Source organism: Hippocampus bargibanti, linkage group LG19 (genome assembly GCF_051943395.1).
Source record: "Hippocampus bargibanti isolate YZ-2025 linkage group LG19, ASM5194339v1, whole genome shotgun sequence".
Taxonomy (NCBI): Eukaryota; Metazoa; Chordata; class Actinopteri; order Syngnathiformes; family Syngnathidae; genus Hippocampus; species Hippocampus bargibanti.
The window spans coordinates 1,083,846-1,108,863 of record NC_142752.1 but is presented as its reverse complement, the minus strand read 5'-3'; the positions used below and the strand labels follow the sequence as shown (position 1 = coordinate 1,108,863).

At 40.5% G+C, this 25,018-nt stretch overlaps 2 protein-coding genes across 5 annotated transcripts; one reads left to right on the top strand and one right to left on the bottom strand.

The window, feature by feature from the left end:
* Window positions 1-15: 15 nt before the first annotated feature.
* On the bottom strand, window positions 16-25,018 carry LOC148883473 (intraflagellar transport protein 20 homolog). 2 transcript variants are annotated; one of them, XM_089022388.1, is made up of 2 exons: window positions 24,779-25,018; window positions 16-1,690 (listed from the first exon to the last, which is right to left on the bottom strand). In XM_089022388.1, the coding sequence occupies exon 2, from the start codon at window positions 1,685-1,687 to the stop codon at window positions 1,289-1,291; it is 399 nt and encodes a 132-aa protein (XP_088878514.1). In that variant the 5' UTR covers window positions 1,688-1,690; window positions 24,779-25,018; the 3' UTR covers window positions 16-1,288. The 2 variants fall into 2 exon arrangements, with proteins under 2 accessions (XP_088878514.1, XP_088878515.1); XM_089022389.1 differs by lacking the exon at window positions 24,779-25,018 and adding an exon at window positions 2,850-3,114.
* cnih3 (cornichon family AMPA receptor auxiliary protein 3) lies at window positions 9,982-22,116 on the top strand. Of its 3 annotated transcripts, XM_089021878.1 has the most exons (7): window positions 9,982-10,392; window positions 13,404-13,472; window positions 15,074-15,121; window positions 16,033-16,145; window positions 17,824-17,970; window positions 18,158-18,202; window positions 21,126-22,116. In XM_089021878.1, exons 1-6 carry the CDS (start codon window positions 10,315-10,317, stop codon window positions 18,183-18,185), a joined length of 483 nt encoding a protein of 160 aa, XP_088878004.1. In that variant the 5' UTR covers window positions 9,982-10,314; the 3' UTR covers window positions 18,186-18,202; window positions 21,126-22,116. The 3 variants fall into 3 exon arrangements, with proteins under 3 accessions (XP_088878004.1, XP_088878003.1, XP_088878005.1); XM_089021877.1 differs by lacking the exon at window positions 18,158-18,202 and having other exon boundaries at window positions 21,714-22,116; XM_089021879.1 differs by lacking the exon at window positions 18,158-18,202.

The window sequence follows — 25,018 nt, the reverse complement described above, 5'->3', positions numbered from 1 at the left end:
TAATCCCGTCGCGGCTGCTTTCCGGGCATTCCCATTGTGCGTGAGCCGGGGGGGGCGGGGCCACGGGGGGGGGGGGGGTGGGATTCGGGGATAATGTTGCGGTTGCGCACAGCGAACGTGCATGTGCGCGGAATGATGGACGTGCTTAATTGCGAGGGGGAGTGGGGGCAAAAAATGGCCGACGGAGAGGATCTGGTGATTTAAGCTAGCCCACCCCCTCCTGACGATTGGAGCTGCACAGACCATGTGACGCGAGCCCCCCTCCCCCCTCCCTCCCTCCCCACCACCAACTGTTTCTTTTCAGTATGAACTGCGTCATCAATTGCAAATGGTAAGGACGCAAATGGCCCTCGGGCCAGAGTTTGGACACCCAGATCCTGTTTTTGAATTAGATTGCACTTTAGCTAAATTGGAGATTTTGATTTACAAGCCCCTCCCCCTTAAAAAAAAACTACATAAGCAATGGTTTAATAATTGATACGCGTACTATAACAACAATTTAAGATAGCCGTCACTAATGTGTACCACTTATTGCTATCTAGCTGGCTACCTAGCTAGCTATCTATTATAAAAACAATACATTTCATTTCTTAGCGCCTTTCAAAACTGTCACGTCACTTTACAGTTACAGGATGAAGTTTTTCTGTGGGTGAGCAGCGGCAGCCACACCGCGTCAGAATTCACTCAACCCGGAATAACTCAAATAGATAGTTAGCTAGATAGCTAATAGATAACTAATAGCTAGCTAGCTAGTAAGATAATGAATAGATAGAAAATAGATGGCTAGCTAGGTAGCCAGCTAGCTAGTTAGATAGCAAATATATAGTGAATAGTTAGCAAATAGATAGCTAGCTAGCCAGCCATATAGCTAGTTGTCTAGCTGGCTATCTAGCTGGCTATATATTAGCTATCTAGCTAGCTATTAGATAATTAGCTGTATATCTAGCTATACATGTAGTTATTAGCTATAAATTATAATTATTATTATTATGATACATTGAATTTATAAGCGCCTTTCAAAACGTTCAAGGTCACTTATCAGTCACAGAGGTTTTTCTGTGAGTGAGCAGCGGCAGCCACACGTGCCAGCGTTCACTCAATCCAGAAGTAACTCAAATACATAGAAAGCTAGCTAGCTAATAGATAGCCAGCTAGACAGCTAGCGAGCTAGCTAGACAACTAGCAATATAACTAATAGATAGCCGGCCAGTTAGCTAATAGATAGCAAATAGATAGCTAATCGAAAGCTAATAGAAACTAGCGTATAGATAGCACCTGCCCGCCTTTGTCACTTTTGCAAAATGTACTGGTTGATAAAGTCGTTTTGCTCCGCCTCCACTTTGGCGAGGGTTTCGTACTCGATCCGATAGCGCTTGAGTTGCAGTGTCTTCTCGGCGATCAGGGCGGAAAGTTGCTGCTGTTGGGCCTCCCGTTGCTTGGCCACAAACTTGAGCAAATTTCTGGTGCCGAGGGCCTTCAGCTTTTCTTTCTCCGTCTCGTTGGCCAAAGCGTCCACCAGGTCCATCAGACCTCCGATGATCTTCAAAAACTGCACGATTTTGTCCAAAAAATCTTTGCAGTCTTCCTTCAGCTCGGCCGTCTTTTGGCTAACGTCCGGTTCGAGCGCTCGCAGCTTATTGAGTTCGTCGAAATAGCAGCCCGCCTCCGCCAAGGCGTCCTTCGCCATTGCCTGCGCAAAAATCAAGATCGTCAGGACCCAAAAAGACTCGTAGGAGATTGATACAAATACCAAAGCGCGACGACTTAAAAAACATTAAAAACAAGGTGGCTACCATAGAAAACAAAACAGTAGACAGGTGGCATCCGACTTATGACCAGCTCAACTTACGACCACCCATACTTACGACCACGACCTCCAGACCCTATTATTAAAATTTTAATTCTATGCCTGGCACCGCAATGCACAATTGTGGCTTCAGAGTCTCTAATAATAATAATAATAATAATAATAATAATAATAATAATAATAATAATAATAATAATAATAGTTAGCTATCTAGCTAATAGATAACTAATAGATAGCTAGCTAGTTACAGAATAAATAGCAAATAGCTAGCTAGCTAGCGAATAGATAGCAAATAGATAGCTCTATTCAACATTTTGAATGTATTTCGACTTAAAACCATTTTGACTTACGACCGTTTGGTCGGAACGGAACTCGGTCGTAAGTCGGATGTTACCTGTATATTAATATCATTTTTTTTGGGCGTATTTAACGATACATCATAAAGTAAACAAAGAGCTCACCGGTTGAAGAAGGTGAATCGATATCAGTCACGATTTTGTAAATGAGACATTTATGTCCCCTTTCACTTTTGGATTGAGTTTGTTTTGTTTTGAAAGCTACGCGTCGGTGACGCAAAGCATCAAAGCTTCAACGCGGCATCATAGCTTGATGTCGAAGGGTCAAAGGGCACGTGGCCGTTTCATCGGTAAACATCATCCAGTGACCTAAAATGACCTCAAACATCGCTTTGGTTTTTGGTCAAAAAATTGGCTAGATTGTATGAAGAATTTCAAATTTCAGTCTGTTAAGCGGTTACGCCTTTTCGGCAGCACGAATATGCCAGCACCGTTTTTGATGAGGGAAGAACGTTGGTGCTATTTAACTGTCATGGCTGGAGAGCTCTGGGCGCCATTGTGCTTTTTTGGCGCTATTTTCACTGCCTCGCTTTGTTCAGCGGAAAGGTTGGTGCTGTTGGAACTGGTTGCGGCTTGGAATTGAAGCGGATTTACGTGGGATAGGAGGTATATGTGACAATATCTTTTTGTCAATGGATGCTACGGCTTTGTGTTTGCGTTCAACAATTCGCTTGTAGCAGACGTACACATTTCACTGTGACGTCCCTGATCCACTGGTGAAAAAGATGTTTGGATCCTCTCTTCTTTCATCTACAACTGCAGAAAGTGCTTAAGATCGAATGACTGTCTGTCATTATTTGTTATGCAGTTTTTTTTGTTGTTGTTTTGACTTCAAGATGGCGCGGCGAGAGTGGCTGCCTTTACAGCAGCTCCTGTATTTTATTTTTCTACTTCTTTCTTTCCTTTCTTCACTTTGCTGCTGTGAAATGTAAATTTCTCCACTGCGACACCAATAAAGCTACATCCAATCTAAGACTAGCTAGCGATCGAGCTAGTTCGTGAGCTAGCTAGCTTGATAGATGAGCACGGAATAACTAACTATTATTATTATTATTATTATTATTATTATTATTATTTGTATTTTTTGATGATGATGATGATGATATTGATGATGGTGATGATGATTGAGTACACTGACTGATTCGCTGTGTTTCTCTACTTCTTCTTTTCCTTTCCATTCATAATTTTGCTGCTGTGAAATGTCAATGTCTCCACTGCGAGGCTAATAAAGGCTAATCCAATCCAATCCAATCACGGCGCCAACCCAGCCCTGCTTCAAAAGAGACAAAAGCCTCCGGAGGCTCAGCGCCGCTGCTTCCACTCTAATGTATTTAATCTACGCGTTGAGGACACGATCCGCAGTCTCCTCAAAATAGCAAAATCGATATCTATCTAACGAGGAGTGGTCCTGCCGAGGCATGATGAGCTTTTGCCAAAGCGGCTGGCAAGATTGCCCTTTTCTCCTTCAGATGACCTCGCGGGTGGCCCGCCCGGGCCAACCGTCTCCATCTTCATACGAGAGGTCTGGGCGAGATGACAGCCGCTGATTTGCGTCACCTCTCGTTCTCGTTTTATTGCCTCCGTCGCTGGTGGTCAGCGGGTTGTCTTCGCTCCAAAGTCAAAAGACGAGTAGCCCAAATAAGCACTCGTCCGCCATCTTGCGTCCTCATTAAAGTCGAATGGATGTAAATGCGCACGATCTGTAGCTCTGATGCGTTCAAGGACAAACAGTGAATTCCAACATTGTAGTTACGTTATGAATTTGGAGAAGCCATTAGAATGCTGGTGTGTGTGGCTGCCGCTGCTCACCCACGGGAAAACTTCGCCTGTGACTGTAAAGTGACCTTGAGAGTTTTGAAAGGCGATTAGAAATGACGTATTATTATTATTATTATTATTATTATAAATGGTCTTCTAGGTAGTTTGATCGCTATCTAGCCTGCTAGCTAGCTCGATCACTAGCTAGCCTGTTAGCAAGCTCGATCGCTAGCTAGCTTGCTCGCTAGCTCGATAGATGAGCATAGAATTTCACAAGGTCACAAGCTAGTATTGACTTTGACACGCGTCTTAGATTCTGCTGAGAACTTTGTATTTAAAAAAAAAACATTGTTCACCTTGCTAGCCTGCTAGCAAACTCGCTCGTTAGCTAGCTCAATCGTTAGCTAGTCTGCTAGCTTGATAGACGAGCATAAAATTAGCTAGCTTATCATCTGTCATGTATTCTGCCGAGACTTTTGTATTAAAAAAAAACATTGTTCACCTTCCTAGCCTGCTAGCAAGCTCGTTCGCTAGCTAGCCTGCTAGCTAGCTAGCTCGATAGATGAGCATAGCATTTCACAAGTTCACAAGCTAGCCTTGATTTTCACACCTATCTTATATTCTTCCGTCTTATATTTTGTATTACCAAAAAAATACATTGTTCGTGTCATCCAGACACGTGAAACGTTTTTAAAAAAGGAGCTGCCTTCCCCCGCACACACTTAAGTAAATGAGCCGAGAGGACAAAGAGGTGATTTGTTTCCACTTTTGGGCTCAGGTGAACAAGAGGCACTCGTCGCCGAGAGCCACTGAGAGGAAAAACGCTTCATCACGTCAAGCTCGAGTGCTTCGATGGGCAGCGCTAGCTAGCAAGCGTGTCCGTTGACCCGTTTCCATTGAAACAAGTGCAATCCGGTCGGTTTTTGCTTATTTTTTACAACTCAACTACAACTCACAGAGACAAAAATTATTGCTTTAAAATAAGATTAGAAGTAGGAATGGGGGGGGGGGGTTACATTTCAAGATTCTGGGCTACGTCTGTCGGGTTGAAAGTAAGTTATGGAGACATTTATATGGACTGGGACTGCGGTCAATTATTTATTTGCAACCAGGCTTGCTTTGCACTCCTGAGTGCCGCTGAGCCAATACAGTGATGCCTTAGCTTAGGAACTTTGTTGGTTCCCAGACAGAGTGTTTAAGGCAAAAAGTGTGTATCCCAAAAATTAATTTCCCATAGGAAACCATTAAAATGAGAATAATTCGTTCCCAGGTCCCCATAAAATATAACTTTCTAATTTTATAAGCCTTAAAACGACACAAAATATACCTTATTTTATGTATTATAAATGTGCTATGGTGTTATCATTAAAGAAATAAACTGTACGGTATAATAAAGTCGTTTTATTTACCTTTGTGATGGTCATTGATGGCTTGATGGAATGGAGTGGCCGGTTTCATCAGCATTAAACACTTGATGAGGAACGTAGCCTTCTTCATTCACCATTTTGAGGAATGATCGCTTGGAGATGCTTTCTCTGCTATAATTTTACCTAGTTCCTCATCAATTGTGTTCTGTTTAGCTGGGTTAATAGCTTTTTGCATCAAGTGTGCAGATGGCTTGTGCGGGTTTTTTTGTGGAGCCTTTCAAAACTCTCAAGGTCACTTTACAGTCACAAGATATGTTTTTCTGTGGGTGAGCAGCGGCAGCCACACGCGCCAGCATTTACTCAACCCGAAAGTAACTCAAACAGATAGAAATCTAGCTAGCTAGCTAATAGATAGCTAATACCCATCCAGATAGATCGCCAGCTAGCTAATAGATAGCAAACAGACAGCCAGCCAACAGATAGCCAATAGATAGCTCATAGCCACGCAGCTAGATTGCTAGCCAGCCAATAGATAGCAAATAGCTAGCTATTCGCTAGCTAGGTATTCGCTATCTAGCTATTCGCTATCTAGCTATTTGCTATCTAGCTATTCACCATCTAGCTAATAGATTGACATCAGCATGTTCAGGATTCACGTGATTAAACTGGAGGTGGGCGGTTCTTTCCACAACAGATGCAGCTCGGAAAAAGAACATTGTTCTTCCTCAAGGGTCATTAATTTTAAATCGTCGCTACTTCTCCCGCCCCCTCCTCTCATCGTCAGAAAAAGCACAGAGAGGCTGAAATAAAATCAAATAAATAAATAAAAGACAACTGGAGGCAGCCATCTTGGACTTAAAAGCATCATCTCGGTCACGCTGCGTCAGCAGCAGAGAGAGAAAACGAAACGCCTGAGCCGGCCGGCCGGGAAAGCCCTTTTTTTTTAGCGAGGGGGTGCGTGCTGGCTGCAGATACGGTCGAAGCGTGGGGGAGGAAAAACGGGGGGGGGGGTGTGCAAGACAATCTAATTTCCTGTGCTCTCGGGAATAGAAAAATGCACGGTAGAAAAAGCATAAAAACAGATGTTGTCAAAAAAGCCCAAAACTAAATACATTAGTTTGGAGATCAATTTTAAAGATTTAAACCGGGGGAGGGGGTGGTGTCAATCAAAATAAGGAAAGGAAGTGCTTGTTTAATATGCAAGACTGTGATTACATGAAAAAAGAAAGCAGCGTGTGAGTGTGTGTGTTTGTATGAATATTCTTGTGAGGACCGATATGATTTTATACATGCGGTGAGGACATTTTTGACAAGTGAGGACCTTTTAGTCGGTCCCCACTTGTCTAGTTTTTCCATTCTAAAGGCTTCTAGACAGTCTACATATGCATCTCTCGTGTGTGTGTGTTTGTATGACTATTCTTGTGAGGACCGATATGATTTTATACATGCGGTGAGGACATTTTTGACAAGTGAGGACCTTTTGGTCGGTCCTCGCTTGTCTAGTTTTTCCATTCTAAAGGCTTCTAGACTGTCTTCGTGTGCTACTCTCGTGTGTATGTGTTTGTATCACAATTCTTGTGAGGACCAATATGGTTTCATACATGTGGCGAGGACATTTTTGACAAGTGAGGACCTTTTGGTCCGTCCCCACTTGTCTAGTTTTTCATTCTAAAGGCTTCTAGATGGTCTTCATATGCATCTTGTGTGTTTGTGTGTTTGTATGACTATTCTTGTGAGGACCAATATGATTTTATACATGTGGCGAGCACATTTTTGACAAGTGAGGGCTTTTTGTTCGGTCCTCACTTGTCTAGTTTTTCATTCTAAAGGCTTCTATACGGTCTACATATGCATCTCTCGTGTGTGTGTGTGCGTGTGTGCTAGTCGAGCTGTGGAAACAATTCTGGTCATGGAAAGACAGAGAGGAATAAAAAGCCGTCGTGCCTCGAATAGCTAATGAGCTCGCCGTTTACTCCGCAGTACGACCAAATTGTAGAAACGCGACAAGGCGCTGGCTGCGCAAACCAGCCTCTCTGATCGTCCCTTTTTTCCTCTTTTTCTATTTCTGGGATTTCGAGGCATTTCTTCTGTGATCCATTTTTATCCTCGCAACCTCTTTCATCTTCCCGCGGTTATTTTTACGGCCTCTCAGCGCGTCAAAGTCTGCAAACGGAAGCAACCGTAGTTAGAACGTAGTAGTCTTGAGTATCAGATCGGAAAACCATGCAAGACGCTTTTCTTGAGAAACCGGGGACGTTAGCATTTTAACTGGCGCTATTCTTGCTAATTGCAAAGCTTGTCGCTAATTGGTCAACGTGGCACTGCTTTTGATGCGCTAGTCTGACCATTTTGAATAACAACAATAGTTAGTGTAGTTTGACCGTGCTGACCTGAAATTCTGACTTGTTTCAAAATAAAAGCAAAAAAAAAAAAGCAACAACGCCTCTGTGTACTTCATTTCCGTAGTGGAGAAGGTGACTGTGACTGAGCAAAAAGAGATTTCTCAGCAGGAGGCTCTCCTTTGGGAACCCTAATGGAGTTCTCTATAGTGCGTCACCTTGCGTACAACGACAATGCTGTTGGAGTCACACAGAGGTTACAAAAGTGCACTGGTACCGCAATTCCATCCACCCTCAAATGGTACTGAAATGCAGCATAAGGGAAACACAGTCAAACCTCGGTTTCCAAAAATGTCCTATTTTTTATACAACCGAAATTTGGTTCTCAACCAAACTGAGTGCATCTGAATGCATCACTCGACTACCCTCCGCTTCCTTATATGTCACTTCCTGACCCAAAAATGCAGACATATTTGGTTAAGATCTCCTGAACAGTATGATTTTAAAGCTAGCAGATGATGGTTTGAAAAGTTAGTTTGCCCTGTGATTGCCCAAAGACAGCTGGGATAGGTGCCAACACGCCCCGTGGCAGACAGATAGAGAGCTTTTTATGCAGATCTTAATGTTGATGTTAAAAATTAATGAAAATAAAACATTACAGTTTGTTTTTATGGAATTTTACACGTGACCTGCTCTATTATTAAGTCTTTATCCAGTTTATGCTGTGAAATAGTTAAAAAGTTGTTTTCTAGACTGAACGGATTAAAAATTTTTACATTGATTTGAATGGAAAGTGCTGTTTCGGTTTTTGAACAAATCGGTTTTCGAACAGCTTTCTGAAAAGGTCGAAAACAGAGGTATCACTGTATTTTAGTTTTATTTTCAGCAATTATTTTTTTAGCGTTGACATCATTGTAGCATATGAAAGTAGCATCATTTCACTTTTGCTTGGGTGCCCCAAAGGCCTCAAGACACAACGCAATGCAGCATTTCGGAGCATTTTATCTCCTTTGAAACACACAAGCACTTTTTATATTGCCGTGACGTCCGTGCCTCGTGTCACGTGACGACGTGGTTGCTTTGGCAACGCTTTGTGGTCCCCGCGCATGCGTAGTTACACGAACTATTCACTCCGCGTTCTCGCCTCTTATTGTATGATACAAAAATTAAAAGGCCGATCGCCCACCGCGTGAATAAAACGCGCAGTACAAATACATGTACGTATTTGTTGACACTCATTTCAAGTTCAAGTTACGCCGAGGGACGAAGCCTGCGCCATATTAATGTAAAGAAATGCTGCTATCTAGCGGCCAGAGAGTGAATTACAACAGGCTGCCTGTTCTCTGACGGCGAGAAGCAAATACAACAAATCCGATCAATAAATACAAATAATTAAACTAGACATTCATCCTAGCTAGGCAGATAAAGTATTCACGTTGCTAAGGTTTATTTTAGGATTTAAAAAAAGATAGAATGCGATTTAAAGCATTTCAGTTCGTGGTGCGTGTGTTTTACTTCCGGGTTGATATAGTGTGGTGATGTTACTTCCGGGTTGACCTAACGGCGCGTCTGTCTATCGCTGCTCACACGCAGAAAGAAATATAGCATGTGACTGTAAAGTGTCCTTGAGAGTTTTGAAAGGCCCTCATAAATATAATTAATTAATTAATTAATTATTTAATTAATATTATTACTTTTTTTTACTTGAGTCAACAAATCCTCCATAATGGGTCTCCAGCTGGTCCAGAATGTATTATTATTATTATTATTATTATTATTATTGGTATTATTATTACTATCATCATTATTGTTATTATTATGATCATTATTATTATCATCATTATTATGATTATTATTAGCAAGTTGTCTTGAGGCTTCCTCGAGACATGTTCAATACACAACAACTACCACTAGAGGTCACTAGTCACCCATACAAATATCATATATCGATCTCTCGTCGCTTGGTCACGTTGGGCACGATTCCAACACTTATTGGACGAAACTTGTCATATTCGTCTGATCAAAATGACACCCCCCCCCCCAGAAAAAAACGGATCGATCCCCCAAATCCTTGCAATGTCAATCGCGATCAATCATCTTGTCACGTTAAATCGGAATGAAAATCAATCGTCATTCAATAAAGAAATGCCGTTTAAAAAAAGGGGGTGGGCGGGGATAATCCCCCACCCAAACAAGAGGGGGAAATGAACCCCCCATTTTCCAGCGCGCGTACACGGGACGCGTGCGCGCGCCCGGGCTCTTGCTGTTCTCCATCCACCTGTTCGCGCGCTTGCTCGCGCGCGTATGACGTGCTTGCGCCCCCCCCCCCCCTAAACGGTTCGCCCCCCTCCCCCTATCAGACGTCCCCGTTTTGCTTTACAGCCAAAACGGCGGAGCAGAAGGTGCCGAGTGGACCGGATTTCGAACCGGTTCGGAATTTTGAGGCGCAACATCGCGTGAACGCGCGTGAACGCGCAGCCGTGTGGGGGTTTCTTTTTTTACCCCCCTTCATTTTCCGCCTAGCATGGGTGAAGTCAAGGTAGTGGTCTCACCTCGCCTTCTCGTGGCAGAGTGACAACTTTATTGTTCACTACAGACCCCCCCCCCCCCCATTTTTTTTGGTTGCGCCCTCTAAATGGGAGCGCGCCTTTTCCTGGGGAATTACCCGTCGTTTCCCTTTGCCAACGATGTTTACTTTTGCTGCCTTTTGCTATATGCTATCTCTGGTTCTGTGCGTGTCGCTTATCTTCTTCGCAATATGGCACGTAAGTACTTTGGATTATTATTTTTTTTTTTTTTTTGGGGGGGGGGGTCTCACAATTCATTGACATCGGCCGATAAATCAATCAATCAATCAATCAATCAATTTCAGTCTGTCATGGATCTCGCTGTTGCAGAAATAATAGCCCCCCCCCCTACCCAAACCCACAACCCCTCTTCCCCTTTTTTTGTCCCAATTGCTGCAATGGTGATGCGGTTACCATGCGCTATTATGATTGTTAATTATTATGATTATTGTTATGATTATGATTATATTATTACGATTATGATTATGATTATGATTGTGATTATTATTATTTTTTATTTTTTATTGTTATTATTATTATTAGTAGTAGTATTAGTATTATATATCACCCATTATAAATAAATGGGTGAATAAATAAATAATTAAATAAATAAATAATAATTATTATGATTATTATTTATTTACAATATTCCAAATCAATCATTAGTATTATTATTATTATTATTATAATTAATTATGATTATTATGATGATGATTATTATTAGTAGTAGTAGTAGTAGTAGTAGTCGTATATTATATCACCCATTATAAATAAATGGGTGAAAAAATAACTAATTAAATAAATAATAATTATTATGATTAATATTTATTTACAATATTCCAAATCAATCATTATTATTATGATTATGATTAATTATGATTATGATTATGATTAATTACGATTGTGCTTATGATTGTGATTATTATTATAAATAAATGGGTGAATAAATAATTAAATAAATAAATAATAAATAAAACTAATTATCAGAATCAGAATCAGAATCAGAATCATCTTTATTGCCAAGTATGTAGGACACACAAGGAATTTGTTTCCGGTAGAACACGCTGCACTAGTATGATTATTATTACAATACTCCAAATCAATCAATCAATATTATTCGTCCTGCAGCAGCGTGATCGGAGTGACTTGATTGCGTGATTATGATGCATAGATGGCTATATGATATGATGATAGCTAGATAGCTAGCTAATAGATAGCAAATAAATATAAAAAGGTACAAAGGGTAAATCATGGAAAGTAAAAAAACATTGCCAGAGGTCTGACTGCTGCTTTATCGGCAGCCTTGCAAGAAAAAACAAAACCCAAACAAATTTGGGAATGGCAGTAACGGTTATGGAGCTTGTTAAATAAGAATCAGACTCATATGGTCCCAATTTTGCAAATGGTTGCAGGTCAAAAGGCAAATAGCAGCATTACGGACCAACTGGAGACGCTGAATGGAGGATCGGATGACTCCAAAGTCAATCGCGGCCGAGACGTGGTGAATTATTGATAACCGTGGGCACAAAAAAAAAATGACGTCCAAAATGATAATGCTATTTTGAAGCTCTTTAAAAACGATGGTAGCGTGTCCAGCGAAGCAACACGCGTGTTCTTTCGTTTGGGGCATGTGGACGCTCCAACAATGGTTTGCGAGGCCAGGCGCTCAATTGTGTTTTCTGCTTAAGGCAGCAGAAAGATTCGCTCTCGCAGCGCCACGTAAGACGCGCAAGCAACGGAACCAGATCGAGCTGCACACGGAGAAGGAAAAAAAAAAAAAAGCGGTCGAGTGATGATAAAACAACAAGGGATACATGGTTCATAAGCAAATAGATAGCTAGCTAGATAGATAGCTCGCAAGATAGCTAGCAAGATAGCTGGCGGGATAGCTAGCGAGATAGCTAGTGAGATAGCTAGCAAGATAGCTAGTGAGATAACTGGCGAGATAGCTAGCAAGATAGCTAGCAAGATAGCTGGCGGGATAGCTAGCGAGATAGCTAGTGAGATAGCTAGCAAGATAGCTAGTGAGATAACTGGCGAGATAGCTAGCAAGATAGATAGCGAGATAGCTAGTAAGATATATAGCTAGTGAGATAGCCTGTGAGAAAGATAAGACTAAAAAAGAATAAATGACATTTGCGCGCATCTCGGGTGTATCTTGCTTTTGCTCTGCGATGGAGTCAATCAATAAAAATGGAAACGCCCTCCCCTACTTACACCCTAGCCGCTACGCAGCCATGTGTACTCATGATCACGGCGCAACGTAATCTTATCAGGCATGAGGACGGCCGCCGGGCTGCCTCACGCCGCAACGGCATCAGGCAATGAACCCGGATCACGCTTGGCATCCGCCGGGTAATAACATCGCAAAAAGACCCCCCACAGTTACGGAATCGAGGGAAATCATCGGGATCGGAGCAAACCTCAGCTGTTTAATAAATACATACATAAATACATTTATTTATTTATATTTTTTTATTTATAATTACCACATAAATAAATACATGGGTGAATGAATAAATAAATGAAGGCATAAATAAATAAATAAATAAATAAATAAATAAATAAATAAATGGGTGAATAATAAATACATAAATAAATAAAAGAGTGAATAAATACATAAATGGGTGAATACATACGTGAATAAAAAATTCATCAATGGACAAATAAATAAAATAAGTAAATAAATAAATAAATAAATAAATAAATGGGTGAATGCATAAATAGGTGGGAAAATGAAATGTATCATTATTATTATAAATAAATAAATACATGGGTGAATAAATAAATACAAAAATAAATAGACAAAAAAAGAAATAAATGAGTAAATGGCTGAATAAATAAAACGAATAAATAAATACACGGATGAATAATAAATACATAAATAAATGAATGTATAAATAAATATATAATTAAATGAGTGGGTGAATAAATAAATAAATAAATAAATAAATACTTGATTACATAAAAAACAAATAAACAGACAAATAAATAAATAAACGGATGAATGAATAAATAGGTGGAAAATGAAATGTCTTATTATTATTATAATTATTATTATAAATAAATAAATAGACAAATAAATAAATACACGGGTGAATTAATGAATAAAAACAGACGAATAAATAAATAAATGAGTGAATGAATGAATAACTAATTTTGTTTTTCATCCGCCAATCACCAAGTCGTATTTGTGCTTCCTTTGTCAGATCACAGCTTTTGATGAGCTCCAGACTGACTTCAAGGTGCCCATCGATCAAGGGAATCCACTCCATGCGGTTGGTTCTTGATTTGATTAAAAAAAAAAATTGTAATATTTTGTTATAATGCTATTCGCTATTAGCTGCAAAACACAGATTTATTTTTAAAAGATGAACACACTGAATAGCAAACACCCCCCATCTGGTGCCATCACGCGGTCGATTGCTGTGCGAGCGTGAGATGCTGGCTGGCTGGCCAAAATTGTCCTACGCGTTGCCAATCTGCTAGCGCGTTGCGATGCCAGGCGTAGAATTATTTTTTTTTTTAAATAGGGTCCGGAGGTCATGGTCTTAAGTATGGGTGGTCATAAGTTGAGCTGGTTGTAAGTTGGATGTGACCTGTATATACACACGATTGAGGATGACTTTTGCTAGCAACCAGCATTGTTGTTAGCTAGCAGCAACTGGATTGGAGTCATAATGGTCTTTAAAAGATCGATTCATATTTTATTTCGTATTAAAGTTGTAGTACGCTGTACATTATTTGAAATTATTAAAAAAAAAAACATGAAATATGGGGAAAACATACGTTGCGTAGCCAGGCGTAGAATTATTTTTTTTTAAATAGGGTCTGGAGGTCATGGTCGTAAGTATGGGTGGTCGTAAGTCGAGTTTTTTTTTTTTTTTTTAATCCAACTTTATTGACAACTAGCAGCTGGTGAGAAGCATCCAGAACAACAATGGCGACGCTTTACTTTCAACAACAGAAACCAAAGTTGCGCACGCGAGCGACGTTCTTCAGAAGCGACGCCGCCGCCGGGGAAAACCCAGAATGCGGCGCGATGGGAACGCCTTGAATATTTGATGATGACGTTAAAAGCTAAAGTGAAAGGGCGCCACCCGCTCCCGTCAGCACTTTGGCGAGCGCTCCGGAAGCTTTGGACGCCGAATCGGAGCAGCGGAAAAATAGACGCATTATTCATAACGCTCGCTCGCCCCAATGTTTTCAGTATTTAAGTTTAAGTATTTGCAAAAATGTGTCCACTCCAGTGCCAGGGTTTTTGTCATTGTCCCGCAAAATATTGACTTTTAGGACTACATCAACATTAAATGCAGCTTTAGAAACCTTAGACTTTCTTCTTTCATCAGAAAAAAAAAGAGTTAATTCCTAATTTGAATGGGTCTGGAGTTATCTGAGCTTGAAATGGGGGCGGATGTACAAATGGCAAATGGTGCCCCCCCCCCGAGGAAGGCAAAAAACATTCACAGAGGTCTGACCACAGCTCTATCAGCACCCAAGCAAAAAATGTATGTTTTTCTGTATGTATTTCTGTATGTATTTATTTATTTCTGTATGTATTTATGTTTTTATTCATATATGTATTTATCAATTAATCTACCGTATTTTCTGCACCTAAAAGTAAACATTGTTTTCAAAAGCTGACCATGCGCCTCATAATACGGTGCGCCTTATGTATGGAAAATATTTTAAAATGTGCATTCATTGAAAGTGCCCCTTATAATGCGGTGCACCTTATGTATGGAAACATTTTTCAATATGTCATTTGTTTGAAGGTGCAGAAAATACTGTCTTTTTGTATGTATCTATTTATGTAATTATCTATTTATTGATGTATTTAATTGTGTATTTATTGATTGTTGCTTTTGTCGTCTTCCAGAGGGAGAGGTTGCGAAACATCGAGAGGATCTGCAACCTCCTGAGGAAGGTGAGTCGCCTCCACACCACATCCTCGTTTTCGGAATATTGTGCTCCGTCTTCGTTATTTTTGTGATGTGTGATGATGATTTATGACTTTTCAGTCAGTTGCGGATGTTTAAAAAAAGTTTAAAAAGCGCCACTTGCTATCTATTTACTATCCATTAGCTGTGCTGCCGCTGCTCACCCGCAAAAAAATAAAATAAATCATCCTGTCACTGTAAGGTGTCCTTGAGAGTTTTGAAAGGCGCTTATAAATGAAATGTATTATTATAATTATTATTACTTTACTTTTAGAGTAAGATTTGGGAGATTTTCAAAATAAAAGAGAGCTTCTAGATAGCCACTTCCTTTCCAAAGAGTTTCATTGGTGGCCATAAATCGCTCACAGTTTGAGGGCGGCTATCCAAAATACAATGCAATACATGCAAGCTATAAATAATTCAACTTTTGCCTTAATGGCATCCCCCCCCCCCCCCTCCAGACCCCCTGCTGATGAGGAGCTTTTCAGAGGAAATGCTTTTAGAAAGGTGTGCAGCCATTTGAATAATGCAGCCGGAACACAACGACATCATGTAAGCGAGGTGTGGGGGGGGGGGGGGTCACTATAGTCGAACTATATTATTAGAAACACAGAAATTGATTATCATAAATGTAAGAAAAAAATAGCGATTAATCATCAAAAGCGGGATGAGTATCTGTTTTTTTTTTTTTCGGTGACCTTTGACCCCCCGCCTTGCTCATGGTGTTGGTGTCAAAGGCGCTGACGATGCAATGACGTGTAGCATACAAACGAGTGTCGGGTGGGGGGGGGGGGCTGATATACAGCTTTGGGGTGGTGGTGGGGGGGGGGGGGGTCTCAGGGGTGACTCATTCATTTTGTTGCGCATTCCACGTGCGTCCATTTTGTCTTTTTTGCAGTTGGTGCTACCGGAGTATTCCATCCACGTTCTCTTCTGCATCATGTTCCTTTGCGCTCAAGAATGGCTGACGGTGGGCCTCAACGCACCCCTCCTCTTCTACAATACCTGGAGGTGAATGTCCATGTCACCCCCCCCCCCCCACCCTAAAAAGATATAAATACATATTTCGCCCTTTTTCAATATGGCGGCGGGTGGCGCTTAGGTTGACGTGACTAATGACGTTTTTGAGTGACAAGGGGGGGGGGCATGTATTTTACATGATGTTATTGATCTGACTCAGGGGGGGGCGGGGGTCTATTAACCCCAAAAAAAAGAGGAAGAACTGTCAAAAAATGTTTTGGGTCATTTTTTTTGTTATTGTTATAAAACAAAAATGGCCGCTTCATTAGTTTCAATGTATCATTGCATGTGTGGAAAGATACTATACACTTGTTAGGGGGGGAGGGGTTAGCCATGTTGCTCACATGAATGCACACTCGCAGATACACAGGTGACATCCGACTTACGACCAGTTCGACTTACGACCACCCGTACTTACGACCACGACTTCCAGGCCCTATTTTTTAACTTACAATTCTACGCCTGGCATCGCAACATGCTAACAGGCCTGCAACGCGTACAACAATTTTGGCCAGCCAGTCAGCATCTCACACTCGCACAGCAATCGACCGTGTGATGACACCAGAGGGGGAGGGGTTTGCGAGTCAATTAGCCTACGCTTCTCTATTCAACATTTTGAATGTACTACTACTACTACTACTACTACTACTAATAATACTAATACTAATAATAATAATAATAATAATAATAATAATCCATTTCATTTCTAAGCGCCTTTCAAAACTCTCAAGGTAACAGGTAACAGTAACAGGATCAGTTTTTCTGTGGGTGAGCAGCGGCAGCCACGTGCACCAGCGTTCACTCAACCCGAAATAACTCAAATACAGTAAAGTCTGGTTATATCGATATCGGTTATATGGATAGTACTGCTTATTATGATACTATTTCTATGAACGCAAGGAGAAAATTTACATGCCGCAGGATCGGATATATCGATAGTCCGGTTAGATCGATATTTTTTCCCACTCCCGAGAATATCCATATAACGACACTTTACTGTCGTTGTATTTCGACTTACAACCATTTTGACTTCCGACCGTTTGGTCGTAACGGAACTCGGTTGTAAGTCGGATGTTGCCTGTATATATCTATAGATGTTACAATTGCAGAGCCCCCCGCCCCCCACAAAGGCATCAAGCGGAAATTAGGTGACCGTTAAAACTCGTGTTACCCCCCCCCCCCCCACCCCCAGATGCGGAATGCCAGCAACTTGATGGCTTTGAGCTCAGCCGGTTCTTGTTTCAAAAATAAATAAATACATAAAAATATGGTTGGGGGGGGGGGAGACGAATCATGCTCGTTTCATGAATCGGAAACCACGCCAGATGCCTTCTGGCGACAGATGCTGCTTCCCCGTGCAGCCGAGAGATGTGAAGGCTGGAAAATGAAGGGGGCGGGGGGGGTGTTAGCAGAGACGCAGGAGCAGCTGGAAGCTTGGACAGTCAGCCAGAAGATAAACCATGTGAGTGATCGAGCCAAATTCACACGTCGCACACATGCGAGTGCACCCCCCCCCCCTCCATCATTGGCGTCCAATCCCAAATCGTTAGCGACCAATCCGAACGAATGTCGTTATGTAAACCTGACTACTAAAATGGGCTCTCAATTCCATCCCTCAGAGGCCGAAGCGTTGATGACCCCCTATTGTGTTCTTTATGCCCCCCCGCAGTCGGTACTTCCATTCCCCGACGGATAGCAAGGAGCTAAGCTACGACCCGGCGTCCGTCATGAACGGCGACACGCTCAAGTTCTGCCTGAAGGAGGCCTGGTGCAAGTTGTCCTTCTTCGTCCTCTCCTTCTTCTACTATCTCTATTGGTGAGTCTCCGAAGGGGGAGGGGCTTGTTTAATGGGGGTGATATCAGACCACCGTCGATGCTAACGTTCGATGACGAAAGAAGCCGTTTCTCAAAGGGGGGGGGGGGGGGGTCTGTGTCCAAGCGACGTCATTGATTATCCCCCTCCCACCCTGCCGATCTTGTTTCATGTCATGCGGGGGCCGCAGTGTGTGGAACCTGGAAATTTCCCTCTAATAACGCGTGCGAAACAGGTACCAGACTTACATTTTTTTCACCTTCTCCTCACGCACACTTTTTTTTTTGCCTACACGCTTCTTTCACGTATGTCGCCAACGAGTACTTTTAGCGTTTTATGTGCTACATCGCAGGTGTCAAAGTCATTTTTTTGCCGGCGGCCAAATTGGAGTTATGGTTTCTTCTTAAATTTGAAATGAAAAAAATGAATGACTGTTATGGTGGTTGACATGTGACAATTTGACATTTTAGCTGGTACTTTAGCAACCATGATGAAATTTGACATGTTTGATTTGCTTTGGCGGGCCGAATAAAATGATGCGATGGGCCACTTTTGGCCCCCGGGCCTTGACTTGGACACCTGTGCGCTCCATTTACTGGTCACAGTGGGAGGTACCTTGTCAACCTTATCAGATGACTCCAAAATGTGGATTTTAAACAATTTTTCAAAAAAATTTGCATATTCAATCGACAAGCTCTAGATTTGCATGACCAAATAGCCCCCCCCCCAGCCCCCCAAGTCCCCCATGGTTCTACGTAGATTGTGTACCTTCAAGTTCTGACCAGTCTGTGGATGTGTGGCTTCTCGCTATACAGCGCTTATGGGATTTATTTTAACATTTATTATTATGATGTATACAATTATTTTTTAACAGCGCTTATGCAATTTATTTTATTGATCACTATTTATTCAATTGTTTTTAACGGCGCTTACGTGATTTATTTTATTTATTATTATTATTTATTCTATGATTTTGAACAGTGCCTATGTGATTTATTGTATTTATTATTATTTATTCTATGATTTTTAACAGCGCCTACGTGATTTATTTTATTGAGTTTTATGTATTCATTTTTTTAACAGCACTTACGATTTATTTTATTTATTATAATTTATTCAATTATTTTTAACAGTGCTTATGTGATTTATTTCATTTATTATTATTTATTCAATTATTTTCAACAGTGCATATGTGATTTTTCAAAATGTATTATTTTTATTCAATTATTTGTAACAGTGCTTATGTGATTTATTTTAGTTATTATTTATTAAATTTTTTAACAGCGCTTATGTGATTTATTTTATTTATTATTTTTTTTTTTACCGGCACTTACATTATTTATTGTATTTATTATTATTCATTCAATTATTTTTAACAACGCTTACGTGATTTTATCATCATTATATTAAATTATTTTTAACAGCATTTATGTGATTTAAATTAATTATTATTTATTCAATTGTTGTTACTATTATTATTATTATTATTATTAATGTAATTATTTTTAATTTCGCACACATTTTTTTTATTCTTACTTCTTGTGGTCACTATAATTTGCTTTAAATGTGTTTATTTATCTATTTTTGACATTGCGCTGCTGTGGCTTTTGTGACGATCTTGTACTTGTGCCAGTGGGAGTTTTTCCACATATTGGGGGTCAGGGGTCGTCAATTTTGTGAAATAGCGGTGATCTTTCCGGAAACATTCGCCGCTTGCGTTCCCTCCGCCAATTTCTTCATCCAGACCAAAATAGCCGAAACGATGAAATGGATCTGAAGCCATCATGTGACTTAATTTTCTGTTGTTTCTGTCATAGGAACATGCTGCTCTTCACTTCACCCCCCCCCCCCCTCACCTCCCAAGCAATTTTCTACGCTATGCATGCCTGTTATTGGGGGCCGTTGCAATTCATTTGCTTCTTTTTATTCATTTTTTTTGACGTGCACATTTATCGGATGAATATTTTTCACACACACCCAAAATAAATAAATCGGTCCTTCATAGTCTAATCGCACGCTCTCAAATCAAGCGGGCCTGATTTGCTTGGCAGATGCGTCGAAAGCTAACGGGACGTGAAATGAGCGACATCTGTCGCTTCATTCCGTAGCGGCGTGGAAGTTGCATTTTCCTCCATTTTTCTTTTCACGTTATAATAAATAACATATTCATATTAGATTTTCGTTTATTTTGGATTTTCGTCAACGTCGATGATGTACTTGTCAAGCTCAGCTAATGGCTAATGATTACAATTCCCGTATAAAAGTTGTAGTACGCCGCACATTCTTTGAAAAAAAGCGTGAAAAAAACGCTAACATGAGCGTAAATGTAGACAGCTAGCTTACCGCGCACGTTATGCTTTTATCGATACGACTGTAGGTAGCGATAAAAAAAATAATCTATACAGATAACATCCAATTTACGACAGAGTTCCAATGGTCGTAAGTCGAAATGGTCGTAAGTTGAAATCCATTCAAAATGTGGAGTAGAGAGTCGGAGGCGAAATGACACGCAAACTCCCACCGTCTGGTGCCATCACGCGGTCGATTGCTGTGCGAGAGTGAGATGCTGGCTGGTATGCCAAAATTATGCTACACGTTGCCGGCCTGCTAGCGCATTGCGGTGCTTGGCGTCGAGTTAACATTTTTAAAAATAGGGCCTGGAGGTCGTGGTCGGAAGTACGGGCGGTCGTAAGTCGAACTGGTCGTAAGTCGGATGTGACCTGTATGTATACACGATTGAGGATGACTTTTGCTAGCAACCGGCGGCAGCATTGTCGTTAGCTAGCAGCAATTGAGACCAACTGGATTTGAGCGAAAATGCTCTTAAGAAGATCCATTCACAATTTTATTTCCGTATTAAAGTTGTAGTATGCCGTACAATATTTGAAATGATATTAAAAATGTATAAAATATGAGGAAAATGTATACGTTGACAAGTATGGGAGATCGCTATCGAAACATTATGAGGCACCAGTTGTCTCCAAAATGGCCGCCGATATGGCTGTATTTTCTTTTTTTTTTTTGTTTTGTTTTTTTAAATTCATTTTGGGGGTTAGAAAAATGAAAAATATAAAAGGCCAAAAGACTGAAAATAAAATACATTTAAAAAAAATGGTCGACTCACTATCGTTTGTTTCTTTTTTGTGTGTGTTTTTCAGTATGGTCTACTCGCTGGTGACATCCTAAGCGACTCATCCAAGAGACACAAAATGGCCGCCGGATGCGCAAACTGCCATATTTGACCAACTTTTTTTTTTTTTTTTTTTTTTGCCACAGATGGACAAACGGACGCCTTTTTAAATTTGTATTATTATTATTTTTTTTTGCCGCTTCCCTTTTAACCCCTCCCCTCCCAAAAAAAAGTGACAGGACAGTCGTAGTTCTGTCTTGTAGCAACGATGGCGGTAGCATTTGCACAGTTTGTCTCAGGCATAGCGGCACTGCCTCCAATTTTGAAAAAAAATATATCTCTCCATTCTGCACGCACACAATTGCACAAATGGTGTATTTATTCAGTCTTGCACAATGTTTTTTGCCATATTTAGCTAAGTGTTGCCCGATGACGCCAGGCGGGACACCGCTGAAAGGTCTTCCATGTTGTGTCCAATTAAAAAAAAACAGGGAAGCTATTCTTGTATTTAAACCTTTTCTAGTTTCATTTAAACGAGGGACCAAAATGCTTTTTTTTTTTTTGTTTGAATGATTGCATCTTATTTGAGTTGAACGATTATTTCTTATATCTGTAGGGACTGTTCGGGCTACCAGCAAAATTTTTAGTTCGCTGACGAAGCTTCTTGGATGAGAAGCGAAACGTCCGACACCTTCAACGAAGTACAGATGACGGCTGAAGAAACCTTGACATCGATTATTTCTTATAATGTCTTCACATTATTATTATTATTAAAAAAAAAGCACATATGGACATGATCGCTTGGGATTGGTCGCCGGTTCAAAATCCAAATTTTCCTTCACGTCGGATATTCGTCAACGGGTCATGTGACGAATCCCAAATATGCTCTGCTTCCTTTTCGGAGTCCAAATCGTCAACGTGCACTCGATTGAGAGTCCTGCCATTTTCTTTTTTTGTTTATTTCTCCGCCCTTTCTTTCTATATTTTTTGTCATTTTCTATCCTGACCTTGTATGTCAATTTAGGTATCGTTTATGAAATTAAACTATTTTAAAATGAAAACTTGTCATTGGACCAGTTTGAATGTGGTCTTTTTTGTGGTCTTAGACCATGGTTGTCAGTCATTTTTTTTTTGGGCTGCAGGCCTGACCTTTTGACCTCTCATCACGTGCATGTTTATGTATTATGATTATGATGATGATTATTATTAGTATTAATTGTGGCTTTTGTGTGACGATCTTGTACTTGTACCGGTGGGAGGTTTTCACGTACTGGTGTTGGCGGGGGTCAATTCTGTCAAATCAAGTTGTTTACAGGGTGCCAATAACCCCTCCCCCAACGTGCCAGAAGGCAGTCGGAATTGGCGTCAAAGGTGACATTACGTTCAAGCTAAATCGCATTTCTGCATTGCCGCGGGCGTAAAAGGTAGCATGGGGAAGGGGGGGGGCAATAAAAAAAAGAACATCTGCTGTGACAGTCAGGTCAGGGGGGGGGGGGGGGTTAGAAGAGACCTTGGAGCTATGGTTGCACCGCCGACCTGCCAACAGCAATAATTTGCTTTCCCATCACAGGTAAAAAGCCGCAGATGCTATCGCGCGCCGCTTTTTAACGATGCTAAAGCGGGAAGAGATTGATTAAATGGGGGGGGGGGTTGGATCTCGAGCTCCATCATCAAAACATGGCACTATGAGTACATCTCCAAAGTAAGATATGATTTTAGCCGTCTCCCACAGCGATATTATTTGCGATGGGCAGCGTTGCTAAGCAACAGGGATGGAATCCCCGCCGCTGTACGCAAACCGCCATCAATCCGTAACTGAGCTGACGACATAGATAGGATACTTTTTTTTTTTAAACATCATAAAAATGTTGCCATCGACAATTCAAAATGGAGGGATGAGAAATCCGAAACGCGGGTGACAGCTTGCCGGGGGAGGGAGGGGGGGGGGGGCTCTCTGCGGGAGAGCTAATTAGCCAAGATGTCTTCCTATCCTTAGCGCTGAGCTGACCTTCAACACTGTTCTATTAAATAAGCACCCAGAAGGCACCGCACCCAACACACATGCCCCCCCCCCCCCACTTCTCACTAACATAATGCAAAACAACAGCGCTTGCTAACCTACCAGATGAAGGGAAGAGACAGCCCCCCCCCCCCCCCCCCCCCCCCCCGAGGACTATTGCTGACCAGGACAAATGACACTTGAAGAGATGAAAAGTGATTTGTTGACCTGCTACAGATTTGGTGTCGTCTCGCACGACAAACATTTGGTGGGATCACCCGAACGGCTAACACGGAATTCCTGCCGCGTGTAAAAATAGCAACGTGGTTTAAACAACGACAAAAAAAAAAAAAAAAATGGGTGAAAAATAGCAACACAGTCTAAAAAAATTATAACAAGAACAAAACAGCTGAAAAATAGCAAAACGCTCTCAAAAATAACAAGACAAAAAAGTAGGAAAATTGTCTAAAAAAACAACAACAACAAACTGGAGAAAAATAGCATCAACATTGTCTCAAAAACAACAACTAATGAAAAATAGGAAAGCTAAAAAAGTAAAATAGTAAAATAGCAATGCTATCTAAACAATAAAATTGTAGAAAAATAATGCTGTCTCAAGAACAAAACAGCGGAAAAAATAGCAAAACAGTCTCAAAATAACACGACCAGAACTACAAAAAAAAGTAGCAGAACTGTCGAAACAACAACAAAATGGAGGAAAAATTGCACGTTTAAACAACAAAAATCACATAAAAATAGAGAAAAAACAGCATCGACAACAAGACCAAAACTGCACAAAAAAATTTAAACCGTCTAAAAAAACAACAACAAAATGGAGAAAAATAGCATCAACATTGTCTCAAAAACAACAACTAATGAAAAATAGGAAAGCTGTCTAAGCAACGACAAAATAAAGTAAAATAGCAACGCTATCTAAACAATAAAATTGTAGAAAAATAATGCTGTCTCAAGAGCAAAACAGCGGAAAAATAGCAAAACAGTCTCAAAATAACACGACCAAAACTAAAAAAAAAGTAGCAGAACTGTCGAAACAACAACAAAATGGAGGAAAAATTACACGTTTAAACAACAAAAATCACATAAAAATAGAGAAAAAACAGCATCGACAACAAGACCAAAACTGCACAAAAAATTTTAAAACGTCTAAAAAATCAACAACAAAATGGAGAAAAATAGCATCAACATTGTCTAAAAAAACAACAACTAATGAAAAATAGGAAAGCTAAAAAAGTAAAATAGCAATGCTATCTAAACAATAAAATTGTAGACAAATAATGCTCTCAAGAAGAAAACAGCGGAAAAATAGTAAAACAGTCTCAAAATAACACGACCAAAACTACAAAAAAAAGTAGCAGAACTGTCGAAACAACAACAAAATGGAGGAAAAATTACACGTTTAAACAACAAAAATCACATAAAAATAGAGAAAAAACAGCATCGACAACAAGACCAAAACTGCACAAAAAAATTTAAACCGTCTAAAAAATCAACAACAAAAATGGAGGAAAAAATAGCATCAATACTGTCTCAAAAAGAACAACAAAACCGGAGAAAACCAAAAATGCTATACTTTAGCATCCCTTAACTGACTCGTTTTGGAGTTATTTGGAAGAAGTTTTCGTTTCTTTTTAAATGTATTAAAAGGCCCAGTCGCTCCTTACCTTTGTGAGAACCTCCTGTCCTCATGTCCTCCTGTCTTCTGAGTCTTCCTGTCCTGGAGACAACCGGAAGCTCCGTTTGAATGGAGTCTTTTCCGAAGACCACCTTCCAAATTCGTCCTTGAAAAGCCATTATCTCCGTTTCTACTTTGGACTTTGAGGCTTAATGTGGAGTTGGACTCTTGTTGTTGTTCTTTCGACGTACGTCGTTAGTAATTTGTTGTGATGAGAAGACATTTTGGC

Excerpts from the sequence above, each read along its gene's own strand:
- cnih3 (XM_089021877.1), top strand. The coding sequence starts at position 10,315 with ATGTTTACTTTTGCTGCCTTTTGCTATATGCTATCTCTGGTTCTGTGC. Across the intron at positions 15,122-16,032 it reads TCTGCAACCTCCTGAGGAAG|TTGGTGCTACCGGAGTATTC; the intron begins GTGAGTCGCCTC and ends TCTTTTTTGCAG. Across the intron at positions 16,146-17,823 it reads CTCTTCTACAATACCTGGAG|TCGGTACTTCCATTCCCCGA; the intron begins GTGAATGTCCAT and ends GCCCCCCCGCAG.
- LOC148883473 (XM_089022388.1), bottom strand. The coding sequence starts at position 1,687 with ATGGCGAAGGACGCCTTGGCGGAGGCGGGCTGCTATTTCGACGAACTC.